The sequence below is a fragment of the Pseudonaja textilis genome, chromosome 1, assembly GCF_049901715.1.
Source record: "Pseudonaja textilis isolate UNSWEBS1 chromosome 1, rPseTex1.2, whole genome shotgun sequence".
In the NCBI taxonomy this organism is placed as follows: Eukaryota; Metazoa; Chordata; class Lepidosauria; order Squamata; family Elapidae; genus Pseudonaja; species Pseudonaja textilis.
In genome coordinates, this window is record NC_141990.1 from 88,420,538 (window position 1) to 88,437,588 (window position 17,051).

General features: G+C 39.7%; 1 protein-coding gene across 1 annotated transcript in view; it reads left to right on the forward strand.

Moving 5' to 3' along the window:
- Positions 1-13,190, forward strand: part of HBS1L (HBS1 like translational GTPase) — a 46,792-nt gene extending 33,602 nt beyond the window's left edge. The window contains exons 13-18 of the mRNA XM_026705534.2: positions 1,819-1,923; positions 3,328-3,418; positions 5,488-5,596; positions 9,116-9,216; positions 9,830-9,974; positions 12,556-13,190. Coding sequence (XP_026561319.1) covers positions 1,819-1,923; positions 3,328-3,418; positions 5,488-5,596; positions 9,116-9,216; positions 9,830-9,974; positions 12,556-12,567 — 563 coding nt within the window. The 3' untranslated portion in view covers positions 12,568-13,190. The remainder of the gene's footprint in view (positions 1-1,818; positions 1,924-3,327; positions 3,419-5,487; positions 5,597-9,115; positions 9,217-9,829; positions 9,975-12,555) is intronic.
- Positions 13,191-17,051: the final 3,861 nt, after the last annotated feature.

Here is a 17,051-nt window from a genome sequence, read left to right on the forward strand (position 1 = left end):
GCAAGATTTGTGCAGGTATTTCAAAATCTGTCTGTGATTATCTGTTCATGGAAGCACAGAGTGTTCCCTGGAATGTTCTACTCATACAGAGATATATTTTATACATTCCTAGAGACATCTGAGGATAACTTTCAAATCAGCTGTCACACTTTACAAAGGACATATTTTTTCTAATTCTGGGCTGATCGTTTAACCAGCAGGCATGCAACCCAGCTCTCTTTATAAAACTCAAGTTTTTCTTTTTGAATAGCTAATCCCTAAAACTTTCTAAGAACAATAAGTGGGGTAGTTGTTTTGGTGTTTGTGATAGCAGCACAACGTTATTTGCACACTATAAAAATGCCATGTACCTATTAGCAATTTTTGGGAATGATACTACAAAGTATTCTTTCTGTGCATGAGAGAGTTGATGGACAAATGAAAGAGCAGGTGAACTAAAATACATTCCTGTCTTATTCCTGTTCTTGCTACTGTTTAAGGTCAAAGGAAGATTCATGTGAAGCTAATTATAGCACCTTTTCATATTCTAAAATCTCATTATGTTTTATGTATACTGTTAGTGCTTATAAGTATGAAACAATTTTTGTATGGTACACCTTTGAATTTTTTTTCCTCAAACAATTTCACTATGCATAGAAAACAAACATATGTAACAGTAATTTGGATCTTGTGTTAATTCAACAAGATTATTTCAGAGAGCTTTGGGTTGTGATGGCAGACGAGACCAGAATCTCTGTTGCCAAATGATGCAATTCCAAAGTGCAGCATCACATCAGCTAGCAACAGCATCAGCTAGCAACAGCAATTCCAGCAGTCCTCATTGCTGTTGTAACCTGAGGACTCTGTGTCCTCATTTAAGTGAGGATCTCATGTGATCATGATTTCCTGCAGGTTTCTCCATTTACTTTGTGTGTGGGAAGCCTGCAGGAAAATCCTAATCATGGACTGGATGATGATCATGTGACTGCAGGGAGCTGTGATGGCTGGAACTCTGAGAAATGGTCATAAGTACCGTTCGTTCCGCACCATCGTAACTTTGAGTGGTTGCTAAACAAATGGTCATAACCCAGGAAGTGCTTCTATGAACATGATAAACCAGACTTGAAGAAATGAATAGCACTGTGAGTAGACTGGAAGCAGAAATTCCAGCATAGTAACTTTATTTTAAATTTGTTTACAATGTGTCAAATTGTTTATGAATTGTTAAAGAAAATTTGTGATCCTGGCTGAAAGTAAATAATTTAGGTGTGTAGTATTGGGGACCAAAGAGTCAGCATTAACTTCTGTGAGTAACACAGGCCCTTGCATTTTTCTTGGCAAGATTTTGGCAATGGTTTGCCATTGCCTGCTTTTCATTCCTGAAAGAGAATGACTGGCCCAAGGTTACCCAGCTGACTTCGTGCCTAAGGTGGAATTAGAACTCCCAATCTCTTGTTTATATCTAGCCTGAATGATGCATTAACCACTGCATCAAATTGGTTCTCAGAAGGCAAAGGGAAAGTTTTATTATTTTATTTTTTATTATTGAAAGTTTGAGATAAAATAAAACAGAACAGAACAACCTACAATGAATCTCATCCTCTTCAGAGCCAGTAAACATAAATTGAAACAATGGAAGGAGGAGGGGGAGAGAAACACATACAGCTAAGAACACGGAAAAGATTTCTGTAATCGGTGTTCAGTTTTCATTATAAAGCCAGTCTAATTAATTTTGCAGTTTTATTCTTTTGAAAACTAGACCTTTACTGGTCTGAGTTTAAATCAATAGTGTTACTTTATCTTCAGTTAATTTTCTCAAACAAATATTTTTTGTCCTAGATCAAGGATCAGGATTCTGTGTGACAGGTAAAATTGAAGCAGGATATGTCCAAGTTGGGGAACGACTCCTTGTCATGCCTCCTAATGAAACTTGCACTGTGAAAGGTATGGATATGGATTGAAGATTTTTTTTCCCTTGGATCACACAATAAACAGTTTCAGAAATTGGCAACTAAAATTATGAAAAGCAAAACCTTATAAATAATTGACTGATGGCTACAATTGGAATTTGAATTTCTGTCACTAAGCGGTGTGGTCATAAAGCAAGACATCATGTGACTACATCACTTAGTGACAACAATCCTGGCAGTCCCAGTTGCTATCATTAACAGAGAACTGAGGGTTGTTAAGTGAATATGCACCCCAAGCCATCCTGAGCTTGGTCCCTCCAGCTCTGCACTCTTCCTTGTTGGGTGGCGGGAAGCTCCAGAGTCATATGGCACTGGGGCTGCTTGTCATCCCTCACTCTCCTGCACTTGGAGACCCCCGCTGCCCTGTGCTTCACTGTCCCATATGGCCTTTTCTGTGTTTTTGCTCCTGTTGCTGTTGATGCACGATTGGTCTAATATTTAAACTCTTCTTAGATGGGTCTAGAAATTTTATAATGACATATAAAGGAAATAAATATTTTTATGGTTATATGTATTCAAAGTATAAATCATGCTCGCTAATCCTTTGGTTTGGTTTCCATGTTGTTTTTTCCCTCTGAGATACATAGGTTCTGCATTTGTATTTTTTGTATTTTTTACATTATAAACTTAGTGTTCTAATTATTGGACAGAAATGTTTTGGATAGGAATGTTTAAATGATACACATGATACTAGAATGAAGCATAACATGTTATAATTCAGTTATCCATTAATAAATGTGCAAGAGGAAAAACAGAGGTTTGTATACTGAATTACTGGTATGCATAAAATAAATTAATTTAAATTCAGAAGACATTGAGTTAGATCTGCTTGATTTTTGGTGTCATATCCAAAGTTTATTCAGAAAGAAAGAAAAAGAAAGAAAAAATGATCTAAATATTTCTATATGAGTTTTCATATTTGCGTTTGATTATCTGTATATCACAGAAATTCATGATTCTTTTAAAATAATGTAGGGGGTTTTAGAATACAGTTTTGTGGCCTGCATTATACACACGTACATGTGAAAAGACACACAGGCATGTTTTCACTTATTTGTGGAAAAATGAAAGCAGATAACTCAGTCTAAAAAGCCGGGACAGGACACTTGTTGTATAGTTATCTCTGTGTTGCGTGACACCAATAAAAAACCTAGTGCTGTGACTTGCAGAAAACCATGAATAAACAAAATATTTATAGATAATAGAGGTACCTGAAAATAAAATGTTTCTCTGATTTTAGTCAACAGGCTTTACTATCACTGCATTCATACTGAAAACTGAGGAATAGCAGTTGATGCAGCAGAATTGCAGAAACAGTTCTTTGTAGCTGTTAAACCAAAGTAGTTCACTATTTAGTACTGGTTTTACTCATTTCTAGGAATTGCTCTACATGAGCAGCCAGTGGATTGGGCTGCAGCTGGAGATCACATTAGTCTCACTTTGACTGGCATGGATATCATCAAAATCAAGTGAGTGCACAAGGGAGTTTGACTAAGCAACCGTTTATATTTAACATAACCTCTTATAACCGTTGTGCCTGATCATGAATGATTTACCAGATGCAGAAGAAGTATGTGGGAAGTTTACCTGCTTCTTTCCACTCATAATGGTGCAGATTCACTAACTCCTGCAAAATGCAGTTTGAACTTGGCAGTGTTCTAATTAGATTCTGCCAGTTGTTTGACTAAAAAAAGAAATGAGAGATACTTCACAATTCCCTACAGTATTCATCTTAATCTGCAGGCAACGGTATTTAAAGTACTCAAAAATACTTACGTAAAACTGGTGTTTAAATTCTTTGCTGCTGAATAACAGTTAATTGGAAATTACAGGCAGACTTAATTTGATAAGGAATAGAAACATGACACTGCTATTGACTGAAATAAGAGAAGGAGAACTGTGTATGTCTGTGATGAGGCATTTCAACAAAATTTTGAGTGAAACACTCCCTCAGAGGTGCTTTGTAATGCAGCAGGGCCACCTCGCTTCGAAGAAATAGAGAACAAGCCGTGGAAGACCCGCTACATTTTGGCAAACTTTGTAGAAGAGGTCACTCTTTCAAAACATTGGACAGGTGCAGGAGCTGATATCCTACTCTGATTCCTGCAGACCTCTTGTCAAAAAGTTTGGGAGACTGGTCTGGATGAGGTGAGCTGCTTTGACAAAGTGGTATGGGGTGTGTGCTGAGCTCCATATCTGGTACAGCTTGAATTGTGGTAAACCATGATAGAGAATGTTTCTCTGCATGCCATACCGTGTCCTCATGTCATGCAGTCACCTGGTAGGAAAGAGTCAGGGGCTTTAAGATAATGCAAAATGCTCGAAGTTTCTACTTTGCTTCAACAGATTCTCATTGTTTCTGCAGTGGGAATCTCTTCATCAAAATTTAATCCACGGCATGTTTTAAAGAGTTCAATGGTGTTTTTGCATTCTAGTATAGGCAATGTGGTTTGCGATCCATTTTTGTAAGTAAAACACATTTTGTGCAGCTGCACATTTTCATTCTTATCTGCATTCTCTCTCTTGGTTAATGTGTTTTTTTCTGTAATAATTATGAACTTAAGGGCACCCTTTGGTTCAGTGTGGTAGACTTCAGAGGAAACTACTACCACATCAATTGATGTGATCATGTGACCTCCTCATTAGCCTGGTGTCATGGCATCACCACTCAAATACAGGTAGTCCTTGCTTATTGACCTCCTCATTTAGCAAATATTCAAAATTACAATAGTTTGTTGTAGTTGTCATTTTCTGTTTGTATGGAAATTAATCAAGGAGAGAAGCAACCTAGAATTAAGGAGAGATTTCCTGAAGTTACAACCATTAATCAGTGGAACAACTTGTCTCCAGAAGCTGTGAATGCTCCAACACTGGAAGTTTTTAAGAAGGAATGGGACAAACATTTGTCTAAGCTCTTTTCCTGAGCAGTGGGACAGCAGGTTTCCTGATCAGGGAGTTGAACTAGAAGACCTCAAAGGTCCCTTCCAATTCTGTTATTCTGAAGTACAGTATATATGTTTAGTGATCATGGCACTTAGCAGCAGAGTTGAATGTCCCAATTGTGGTTACCACATAAGAACTACCTGTAAAGTGCAATTGCAAAGGCAAAATAACTGAACTTACCCTTTTCCAAAAGAGTAAAACGAGAATACATTCTTGCCCCACTATTTAATTTATATATTAATGATTGACAATTTTGCTAAGACAAAATTTCATCCCCCCTTTCTTGCTCAACACTTTATCCCTGTTCTTCTGTAAGCTGATCATGTGGCCATTCTGTATATAACACATGTGCCAATGTCTTTAAACCTTGTTATATTATTGCTTCAGGGAGCACTTTGAAATTAATTATTCTAAAGCAAATGTTAATGTTGACAGAGGGCAGTAGGAAGGGAAGATTCTTCCAACCTTGTTTTTTGTCATGGCCCATAAACCTGGTCTAGCTGATTTATGTTATGGCATGTCATGGTATCATTAAAAATACACAGAGAGTCATTATCAGTATATATTTCATGTGTTACTCTGTTGTCTCTTGCAGTGTTGGTTGTATATTTTGCTGTCCCAAGGAGCCAATTAAAACCTGCACACGCTTCAGAGCTCGTGTTCTTATCTTTAATATTGAAATACCCATCACCAAAGGATTTCCTGTAAGTGTAGCATTTTTAAGGAATTTCATTTATATTTTTAAGTATTATTTTCCTCAGCCTTTTTAAATAGACTCACGGGGCCAAAAGAATTTTACAGGCCGATGGTTTCTTGCCATTCTCAGCAAAGTAGAGAGATTATAGCATTCTAGGTAAAGATGGGTATACAACTAATCCTCGACTTACAGCAGCAGTTGTAACTGGCTTTTCCATCATTAAGTGATGCAGTCAAAAAGCACAGTGCTTAGCCCTTAGCAAGTCCTGGAGACCTGGTTACTGTCACTAACCAAATCTTACTGTTGTTAGGTGAAACAACTTTCTTCAGGGGGTGTTTGAGGTTGTGAGGGGGGGGGGCTTGTAGAGGTTTCGTGTGAGGGAGGCACAATGAGAGTCAGGGTGAGGGAGGGAGGGGAGTGGGTGTGAGCATGAGAGTGAAGTGCAACGGGGTTGGGAGGATGTGGAGGCCAGGTAAGGCAGGTGGGAAGGCATCAGGGAGAATGTGCAGGGGTGCATGAGGCTAGGAAGGAGGTACAAAGGTGCAAGGGGATGCATGAAAGTGTGAGTGTGGTGAAGCAAGACCCAGGGAGGTTACAAGAATGCCCAAGAGTATGAGGGAGATTTGAGGCTCAGGAAGTGGGTGTGAGAGGCACAATGAGGCTTGGGCAGAGTACACAAGGGGGCATGGGTATGCAAGCAAGGCACAGTGAAGCTCAGAGATACACACAGGTACACAAATAGTGGGGTAGCCATGGCGAGGCTCAGGGTGGATGTGCAGAGATGCACAAGTGAATGGTGTGACATGAGGCTAGAATGGCTGGGGGAGGATGGATAGATGGGGAGCCTTACCTCAGTGACTTGCGACAGTCACGGCCAGCTTCCTCATTGTCTTTCAGAGATAGCTTGCAGGGAAGGTCACAAATGGCGATCACGTGACGGCAGGGTGCTGCAACTGGTCGTAAATGCAAGCTGGTTGCCAAGGGCTCAGATAGCAATCATGTGGCCACAGGGCTGCTGGGATTGCCAGAACTTTAAGGACTGGTCATAACTATCATTTGTTCAGTGCCAACTTAAGTTTATTTGCAGATGGAATGGTTGTAATAATTCAGAGGAGTTTCAAAGTACTGATAAGAGAGAAAATAGGAAAGTGTAACACAGTGGTTCCCAAACTTTTTCGGTCCACCGCCCCCTTGGTGCTACAAACCCATCCTCGGTGCCCCCCACCCAGGGGTGGGATTCAAATTTCTGTGGGCGTGGTCTAATTTGAGGGTGTGGTTTGCTGGTCACATGAATGGGTGGGCATGGCTTGCTGGTCATGTGACTGGGTGGGTGTGGCCAGGTGACTGGCAAACCAAATACAAGTGGGACTCACTTAATGACCGGTTGTTTAGCAAGTGTTCTAATTTATGACTGTCCTCCCCAGAACTACTTAACCAGTTTTTGGAGTTTTGACAGCTTTAGATCAGGGGTCTAAATCCCACCCCTGCCTGTGTGTGTGAGAGAGAGGGAGAGAGAGAGGTTGGATCAGATCTCTCTCTCTCCCACCAACGCCAGACCATCAGTCAAAATTCATATTAGTGGTCTCCAGGATTTAAAATTATGAGTTTGGTAGTCCCTGAGGTCCAAAGGTTTGACGACCCCTGATCCAAAGGGATGAGCCTGAGAGAGGGAAAGAGAGAGAGAAAAGAAAGAGAGAAAGAGAGGAAGAAAATAAAGAGAAAAGGGAAAGAAAGAAAAAGGGACAAAGAAAGAGGGGGGTGGATGGAAGGAAGGGACAGAAAGAAAAAGAAATAAAGAAGGAGGGAGGGAGGGAGGAGAAAGATAATGAGATATTTATTCTAGTCCAATCACCTGCTCCAGCAGGGTTAGAAGGGAGTGTGTGTGTGTGTGTGTGTGTGTGTTCGTGTGTTCTTGTAATTTACCAGCACATTTTGGTTTTGCCTTCTTCAGAATTGGCACTGTAATACATTGGGGAAAAGTAATTATTAGGGTGGAGATCTGGTCCAATGGATCCTGTTTAAAGCCTCAAAAAACTGTGAGAGCTTCCTGATAGTCTTGACCATGTTTCGTCCACAAAACCTTTAATAGAAGCCAAAGAGGTTTCAATGTGCTGGCAAAGATGTTTCAGTGTAGAAAAGGGCCTCAAACTAGGCCTCATTCAATCTGATGCATCAGGTCTCTCTCTCTCTCTCTCTCTCTCTCTCTCTCTCTCTCTCTCTCCCCCTCCCTCCCTCCCTCTCCCCCCCTTCCCTCCCTCCCTCCCTCTCAGACTGGCTTTGCTCTACTTTCCCGATGTGCCTGCGGGGCCGGTGCTTCAAACATGGATGGATGGATGGATGGATAGAGAGAGAGAGACAGACAGACAGGCAGGCAGGTAGGCAGGCAGGCAGGCAGGCAGGCAAACAGACAGACCTTTTGGCTGGATGGACGGACGGACAGACAGACAGAATGCGACAGCGGCGGCACTTTGGGAAAGCGGTGGCAGCGGCTTTTCCCAACGTGCTGCCACATTCGAGGCACCGGTTCTGGAGCATTACTACAGTGAACGGGTGAACCTGCAGGGCTGGCACCTCGAATGCCCCCCTGCCGCCTCTTAGTGTCCCCAAAGGGGCCAGCAGAGGGGGGCTAAGAGGTAGGCCAGCCCTGCAGTTTCACCCATTGACTAGCACTGCTCCGGAGCCGGTGCCTCCAATGCAGAAGCAGTGGCATGTTACATGCCGCCATGGCCACTTTTGACGTGTCACCCCCCTGCCGCCTCTTAGCGCCCTTCTGCTGGCCCCCTTGGGGACGCTAAGAGGTGGCAGGGGGCGTTCGAGCGCCCGGCCCTGCAGGTTCACCCATTGACTATAGCACCGCTCCGGAGCCGGAGCCTCAATGGGTGAACGTGCAGGGCCGGCTGGTGCCTTGAACGCCCCCTGCCGCCTTTTAGCGCCCCTCTGCCAGCCCCCTTGGGGACACTAAGAGGTGGCAGAGGGACGGTGCATTGAACCCTGCCGCAGCGGCACATAACTTGCAACTGCTTCCGCGTTGGAGGCACCGGCTCCGGAGCGGTGCTACAGTCAATGGGTGAACCTGCAGGACCGGCGCCTTGAATGCCCCCCTGCTGCCTCTTAGCGTCCCCAAGGGGGCCAGAGGGGCACTAAGAGGCAGCAGGGGGGCGGCGCATTGAACACGGCCGTGGCAGCACGTAACGTGCCACTGCTTCCTCACTGGAGGTGCCGGCTCTAGAGCAGTGCTAGTCAATGGGTGAACCTGCAGGGCTGGCACCTCAAATGGCCCCCTGCTGCCTCTTATTGCCCCCCTGCCAACCCCCTTGCCTCTTAGCGCCCCCCTAAGGCATCCCACCGCCCACTTTGGGAACCACTGGTATAACATATTGTACAATAAAATGAAAATGTAGAATTGATCAAAGTCTCTCTGTCTTTTTATGTTGTATTCAGAAAACAATTTTTTTCAGGTAAACTTGTATTTTGTCTATTGCAGACAATGATTAAAAATGTCAATTAAAATAAAATTTTCTTTTAGGTGCTCTTACATTTTCAAACTGTAAGTGAACCTGCTACTATTAGAAAATTACTAAGTGTGCTTCATAAAAGTACTGGTGAAGTTGCCAAGAAAAAACCTAAGTAAGTATGTTAAGATAATTTGTTAATATACAAATATCAATGTAATTATTGTAGTTTAAAATCTTTTGAAAATTGAAATCATGAATTGATTAAAACTGGTAGAAATTGAATGTAGGATCAGTGACCATGATATATTTTAAATAATTGCTGTTAACATTAGTGCCTACAGAGTGTTTGATTTATATTGATAGGTGAATGCTGTAGTATAAGTTATATTGGCAGACTGCCTTTTCTGAATTATTGAAAGGGTGTTGCTATATTAATTGTAAATTGTACATTATCATAGATTCTGATTTCAAAGTGAGATGTGATTTGATAAGATTTAAAGATGGTATATTATGATTATCCTTGGGTTGCTTCCAGCTTATAAATTTTCTGGTGTGTGTGGATTTCTGGGAAAAATAAACTTGAAATGAGAGAATCATCAAAATATCATCAGATTAGGCAATTCTTGCTGTTTAGGAAAGGGAAACTATGTTCTTTGCCCAGTTTTAGGTGGAAACTCTACTAAATCTTTTGTTCTGTATATCTGAAAACAAGCATACACAATTGGATGGCCTTTCATAGTAATATAATTTTTAACAAGTACTAATAAGTTTTCCTTTCCTTGTAGGTGTCTGACAAAAGGGCAGAATGCTTTAATAGAACTTCAGACCCAAAGGCCTATTGCCTTGGAGCTTTATAAAGACTTTAAAGAACTTGGGAGATTTATGTTGCGCTATGGAGGATCCACTATAGCAGCAGGTGTAGTTGTGGAGGTATGTTTTTATGAATGCTTTTTATATGCTAGAGGTGTGCTATGTTCCTTCTTGCTTCAGATGCTTTACCATCATCCCAGTGCCAAAGAAGCCCTCCATCAGGGAACTGAATGATACAGACCAGTTGCTCTAACATTTGTAGTTATGAAAGCCTTTGAAAGGCTAGTGCTGTCTCACCTGAAAAACATCACGGATCCACTGTTAGATCCCATACAATTTGCATACCGAGCAAATAGATTGACAGATGATGCTGTTAATATGGCATTACATCCTACAACACCTTGAATCTCCAAATACCTACGCAAGGGTCCTCTTTGTAGACTTTAGTTCAGCATTCAATACCATCATTCCGGACATTCTTCTAACTACCTTAAATCAGCTAGTGGTACCGGACACACTTGTAAGTAGATCATAACCTTCCTAATAGACAGGAACCATCAGGTGAAGCTAGGCAGAACCACATCTGATACCTGTACAATTAGCACAGGGGTCCCCCAAGGCTGTGTGCTTTCTCCACTTCTCTTCTCCCTTTATACCAATGACTGCATCTCAAATGATCCATCTGTTAAAATACTGAATTTTGCAGATGATACAACAGTGATTGGTCTCATTAAGACAATGACGAATCCACAAACAGACGGGAGGTTGTACAACTTGCCTTGCAGTGTGACCGGAAGAAACTGGAACTGAACACACTCAAAACTATCGTCAAGAGTCAAGAATCATAAGGTACAATACTTCATAATAGTCATAGGGTTTAATAAGCAATCAATCATACTAGGAAACAGTCAAGCAACAAGGTTACAGTCATACAGTCATAAGTGGAAGGACAGTGGGGAAGGAAGGATGGGAGAACTATAGAAATGGTGGTAGACTTTAGGAGAAACCCTCCCATACTACCACCTCTTACAATACTAGAAAACACAGTATCAACAGTAGAGACCTTCAAATTTCTAGGTTCTATCATATCAAATGACCTAAGTGGACACCTAACATCAAAAACGTCATTGAGAAAGCACAACAAAGAATGTTCTTTCTGTACCAATTCAGAAAGCTCAAACTGCCCAAGGAGCTGCTGATACAGTTCTATAGAGGAATTATTAAGTCTCATCTGCACCTCTATAACTGTCTGGTTTGGTATTGAAACCCAACAGGACAGACACAGACTTCAGAGGATAATTAGGACTGCAGAAAAAACAATTACTACCCACCTACCTTCAATCGAGGACCTGTATACTGCAAGAGTCAAAAAGAGGGCTGTGAAAATATTTACAGACCCCTCACATCCCGGACATAAACTGTTTTAACTCCTACCCTAAAAATGACGCTATAGAGCACTGCACACCACAACAACTAGACACAAGGACACTTTTCCCCCGAAAGTCATCACTCTGCTAAACAAATAATTCCCTCAACACTATCAAACTATTTACTAAGTCTGCATTACTATTAGTATTACTATTAATCCTCCCATCCTTCCTTTCACCCATGTCCTCCCACTTATGACTGTATGACTGTAACCTTGTTGCTTGTATCCTAACAATTTTTATTGACTGTTTCCTAGTATGATTGATTGCTTATTATACCCTATGACTATTATGAAGTATTGTACCTTATGATTCTTGACTAATGTGTCTTTTCTTTTATGTACACTGGGAGCATATGCACCAAGACAAATTCCTTGTGTGTCCCATCACACTTGGCCAATAAAGAATTCTATAAATGCTAATTATGAAATCATAGGCTATGCCTCTTATTAACCATTTTTTAAATAAACAAACATATATGCACTATTAACATTTGAATAACCAGATCTGACAATGCTAATATAGTTAGTGAAAATATTTTGTTAAACATTTTTAATGAAATATGCATTTCTTTTTAATAAAATATAAACAGTATAGAAATAGTTAGGTTCTTTTCTGTTTTGTCATCTTCCTTTTTTTCTCAAGGCTGGTATTTGCCTAAACTGCTTTATAACCAGGGATTGGTTACCCAGCAGTGTATCTGCTTTTTGCAAGATTTTAAACTATAGATTAGGCTGAATCAATCCACCTTCCTTTAGCTATGTACCTGTTTGCAACTGGGTTGTCTATCTCAGGATGCAAAGGCATGATTAGATATATCTTATGCTTCACTGTTGCCATTTTTAAATTTACTTCAGTGTGTAAGTACACAAGGCTCAGGACCACTTTATGTAGAGAGAGGAACGTAAACTCTTCCTAGAAAAATGCACGCAATGGGTATACATTCCTAATCTTGATCTTTCATTATACTTACCCAAGGAAAATACATCATTTAACTTGATTGTCATTCTGGACTGGGACCTATGGGTATATATGCATTGATATTGAATTTTAAAATATTGAACTTTAATTGATAAGCTTGTTGAGACAAAACTTGAATCCAAGAAGTTGAATATTGCATTTCTATATGCCTGACCAGCTGTAATGATCAGTGGTCTTTGCACTTAATACAACATTAAAGATCCACACTGCATACTTTTATATATATATTTTTGAGGAGTATAACAGAGGTCTTTTTAGAAAAAATGTTCAATTATATTTCTGTTTTATTTTAGATTAAGGAGTGATTTTGTGCCAGGACATCTGCAATCCAGCCAAATGAAATCATACGCTCAAATATACTTCTCTGAGGAATCCATTTGTATCTGTTGAAGGAACAAAGACAATTATGTATTGGCAATTATGTATTGGGTACTCTGCAAACATTTCAAGGTCACTGTTGCTGTAGAACAATTTGCCAGCAAGGAAATACTCATTGCACTTTCTCACTGCACAATTTTCAGCATATTCCCAAACTAAAATGTCATCTCATCAATAGTTCTAGTGGATCGTTTTCCAAAACTGATTGGATGATGTATTAAACAATGTGATTCATCATGCAAAAAAAAAAAGTTACTTCCAGCCTTAAAGTTTGTTTACAATTTATAGGGAGAGCTGATACTTTGCTGCATGGTATTTTATAAATTACACATCAATTGAGCTAAAATATTCGAAGTTTTATACAACTATGTTTTCAAAGAATCCTGTTTCCTTCTGTTTCCAAAAACATTATGTAAAGCTGTACCTACAACTTAATTTCTTTCCATCCTAATTTTATTTAAAAATTGAGTAGATATAGCTTGTCCAATAATGATTAATTTTATTTTTAAAATTGTAGAAGTATAATAAAGTAGTCATCTGAGCATAATAATTTTGGCTTTTTCCATGGTCTTTTATAAATTAAAATCCTGACAAAAAGAATTGCTTGTGATGGAACAAAACATACCATCTACGTGAGTTATCTGATTGTTGTATTTAAAAATAAAGCTGCTATTGCAACTTCCCAAACCTGGTAAAAACAAATAACTTTATAAGGTATAATTTTATATGAGTATGAGAATTGAAGTATGTAATCTTTCTACATAAAAATATATTCGTTGTTACTTAAAGCTTTCTTCATTTCAGTAGAATAGAATAGAATTCTTTATTGGCCAAGTATGACTGGACACACAAGGAATTTGTCTTGGTGCATATGCTGTCAGTGTACATAAAAGAAAAGATACATTTATCAGGAGTCAAGAATCATAAGGTACAACACTTAATGATAGTCATAAGGTACAATAAGCAATCAAATCATAATAGGAAACAGTCAATATAAATCGTAAGGATACAAGTGACAAAGTTACAGTCATACAGTCACAGGTGGGAGGTGATGGGTAATGAGTGATGAGAAGATTAATAGAAATGGTAGTGCAGACTTTGTGAATAGTTTGATAGTGTTGAGGGAATTATTTGTTTAGCAGAGTGATGGCATTCAGGAAAAAACTGTCCTTGTGTCTAGTTGTTCTGGTGTGAAGTGCTCTACATTTAGAGGGAAGGAGTTGAAACAGTTTATGTCCGGGATGTGAGGGGTCTGTAAATATTTTCACAGCCCTCTTTTTGACTCGTGCAGTGTTGTCGAGTTGTGTTGTCGAGGCAGTCGTGTGTTGTCGAGGCAGTCGAGTTGTTTGATCATGAACAACTGAATCATGATGATCTTTATTGGAGTCTAGTCTTGCATTTATACACATTTTTAATTATCCTCCATCGGTTAACTTTGGTTACTGCTTAACTTTACTGTTTTGTACAGTAATCCATACAATTAATTATCTCTAGTTAAAGTCTAACATATGTTTACTTCCTCTCTCTAATCCTCCTTTAGATTAGTGACTTTGTTTACCTGAGTTGTATTTTCTTGGAAACATTCTTTATCTGAGGTTTGCCATCCGAGAACATTCCTGCAATTACAACTTTACATATCCTCATTTTTTATTTTAAATGGAGGATTCAAAGATTTATGAATGTATCACAATTGTAGAGGATTAAGAGAGGGGGAAACAGGACGAAACAATGCGAATAAATTTGGAATACATTGAATAAAACAACAGATTGCAATTAGTACAATAATAATAATTATAGCATAAAAGAAAAACTGTCTGAGCCAAGACCAATCAGGGAGCCAATTGGTTAGCCACTCAAAAGGCGAGTAATGAGCATGGATATTATTTTGAATGTATGATTGTAAACTGGCAAGCTCATCCTCAATAGTTTTATTCAAAGAATGAAAATGTACAGCACATCCACGGCGTCCAACTAACGTACAGAACCCTCCCTGACGGGCTAAAAGATAGTCTATGGCAAAACGCTGCTGTAAGACATCTTGATTTAAGTCTTCTATTTCATGCTGCAAATCACGAATAATAGCAGCGGTAGCATTGATGGATTTTTCAAGTCAGCAGGTGAGACCAAGAATAGATCGTCTGTTTTCTTGAGCAATTATGCCAGGATAAGAGCCTAGAGTAAGGACTCCTGTAACGGCCCCTGCCAATGCACGGCCAAATTTAGAACCAGAAGACAATTGTGTGTCAATAATGACTTCATCCTTACATGTAGGCCCCAGAGAGGAACGCTGCTGTCGAGTTGATGGGAGCGTACCTATTTGAACAGGTAGAGTAAAATAACCTATAGTTGCACATTGATAATTCTGAGTTTGAACATTAGTAGCATATTTATCAAAAAAGAACCACATATTAGGATCCTTAAGCTGCCAACCAGCGCATATCGATCCTGTATTAGATTGATCAGGGGCATTAAAAATAGGAAAATTGTCAGGATACATATCAGGAGCTATATTAATTCCATGCAAAGAAGAATTAAATGTACCTGACAACCAATAGTAGTCAGAATGGTAACTATAATTCCCTAGCTTTTTTAATATGTGCTGAGCAGCATCATAATCAGACCAATTATGAAGCCAAGTGTGTTTAGTGTGACAACAGAAACACAGATCCCTTGTAAATTGACTAACTTTCAAGTAACGCCAATGGACAGGATTCAATTGCATAGGGGGTGTAGAAAATAGCCAGGAGTGTGAAATAGATTGTAGTTGTGAGACAATAAATGTAGAAGACATGATCAAGTTAGGGGTAAAAGAAATTTGACCAAATGCCATTGGGGGCTCATAGTATAAAGTAATATTTGTGCCATGGGTCATAAACATGTATCGGGCATGAAGAACCCACAAATTAGGGTTAAGACGAACCACAGAAGTGTCATTTTGAGCAGAAACACCATTAACCATAAACAAGAAAATACAAAGTCAAATGGTAACAGAGTTAGCAGTAATAATAGCAAAAACAGCAACAAGATTTTCAGGAGTCTGAGGTAATGAGGTCTGTTGCAGTTGTTGAGCTTGATATGTAGTAGATTTAACCTGGCCCCAAGCGATGAGTTGCGGTCGTGTCAACCTTGGAAGACAGACTTCCGTGTTCAGATGAAGATTGAAATCCGGAATCGGGTTGTGAAGGCCCTGATGCCATGCCATGATACGGACGAACACAGCGCGCTGGAAACCACACTGCTTGTCGAGTAGAAGGATCTTCCATAGCGGCGTAACCGTGACCCCAGGTGATCAGCGGTGTAGGGCCTTTCCAGGTTGGATCTGGAGCTTGGCAATACTTTACCAAAGGCCTTGCTAAAGATTCAGTAGTTTGAAAATGCAAATTAACAGGTGAGTCTGCAAGAGAATCTAAAAAGGCTAAATAATTCCAAGTATATAATGCTACAGCAATGAGATTTTGAATCTTTCGCAGATGGTAAAGGCCAGACTCATTTTGTAATTGTTTCTGAAGCAATGCCTTAAAAATACAATGAGCTCACTCAACTATAGCTTGACCCTGAGAGTTGTAAGGAATTCCGTGCACTAAAGTAATATTCCATTTCTGACAAAAGGTTTGAAATTCCTTACTAATATAAGTGGGGCAATTGTCAGTTTTAAAATGAGAAGGCCGACCCATTATAGCAAAAGAGGATAGGCAATGAGAAATAACATCTGAAGTACGTTCATGTTTTGAAGCAGTAACCCAAAGGAAGTGTGAATGAGTGTCAATAGATGTATGAAGATAACAGTATGGCTTAAAGGTTGAAAATTGAGTTACATCCATTTGCCAAATTTGATTAGCTTGGGTTCCTCATGGCTTGACACCTACTGGAAAGGGAACTGCCAGTTGCTGACTATCTGGACAAGCACGGACAATATCCCGGGCTTGAGATAATGAAATTTTAAATAGCTTTGCAAGCAATTTGGCATTTTGATGAAAATAAGAATGACTGGCAACAGGAGCAGCAAACAAAGACGCAACATCCTTTAAGAATTCATCTGCCTTCCGATTTCCTTCAGTCAAGGCATTAGTAAAGGGTGTATGACTTCGAATGTGTTCTACATACAAAGAACGCAAGCGAGTTTCCAAACTATTCTTTAAAGATAAAAACAAGGATAACAAATTCTTATCCAAAGAGAGAGCACAATAAGACAAGGGAAGAGATTGCATAGCTAAATACACATATTGAGTATCAACGATCAAGTTAATAGGTTGATCATTGAACAATCGTAAGGCCAAAATCACAGCAGCCAGCTCAGCACATTGAGCTGAAGTCTGTGTGGCAGTAAATTTAGAATACCATTGTTGTTGAATCTGCCAGACAACCACACCCCTTGTAGGTGATCCATCAGTAAAGACTGTAAGAGCTTTAG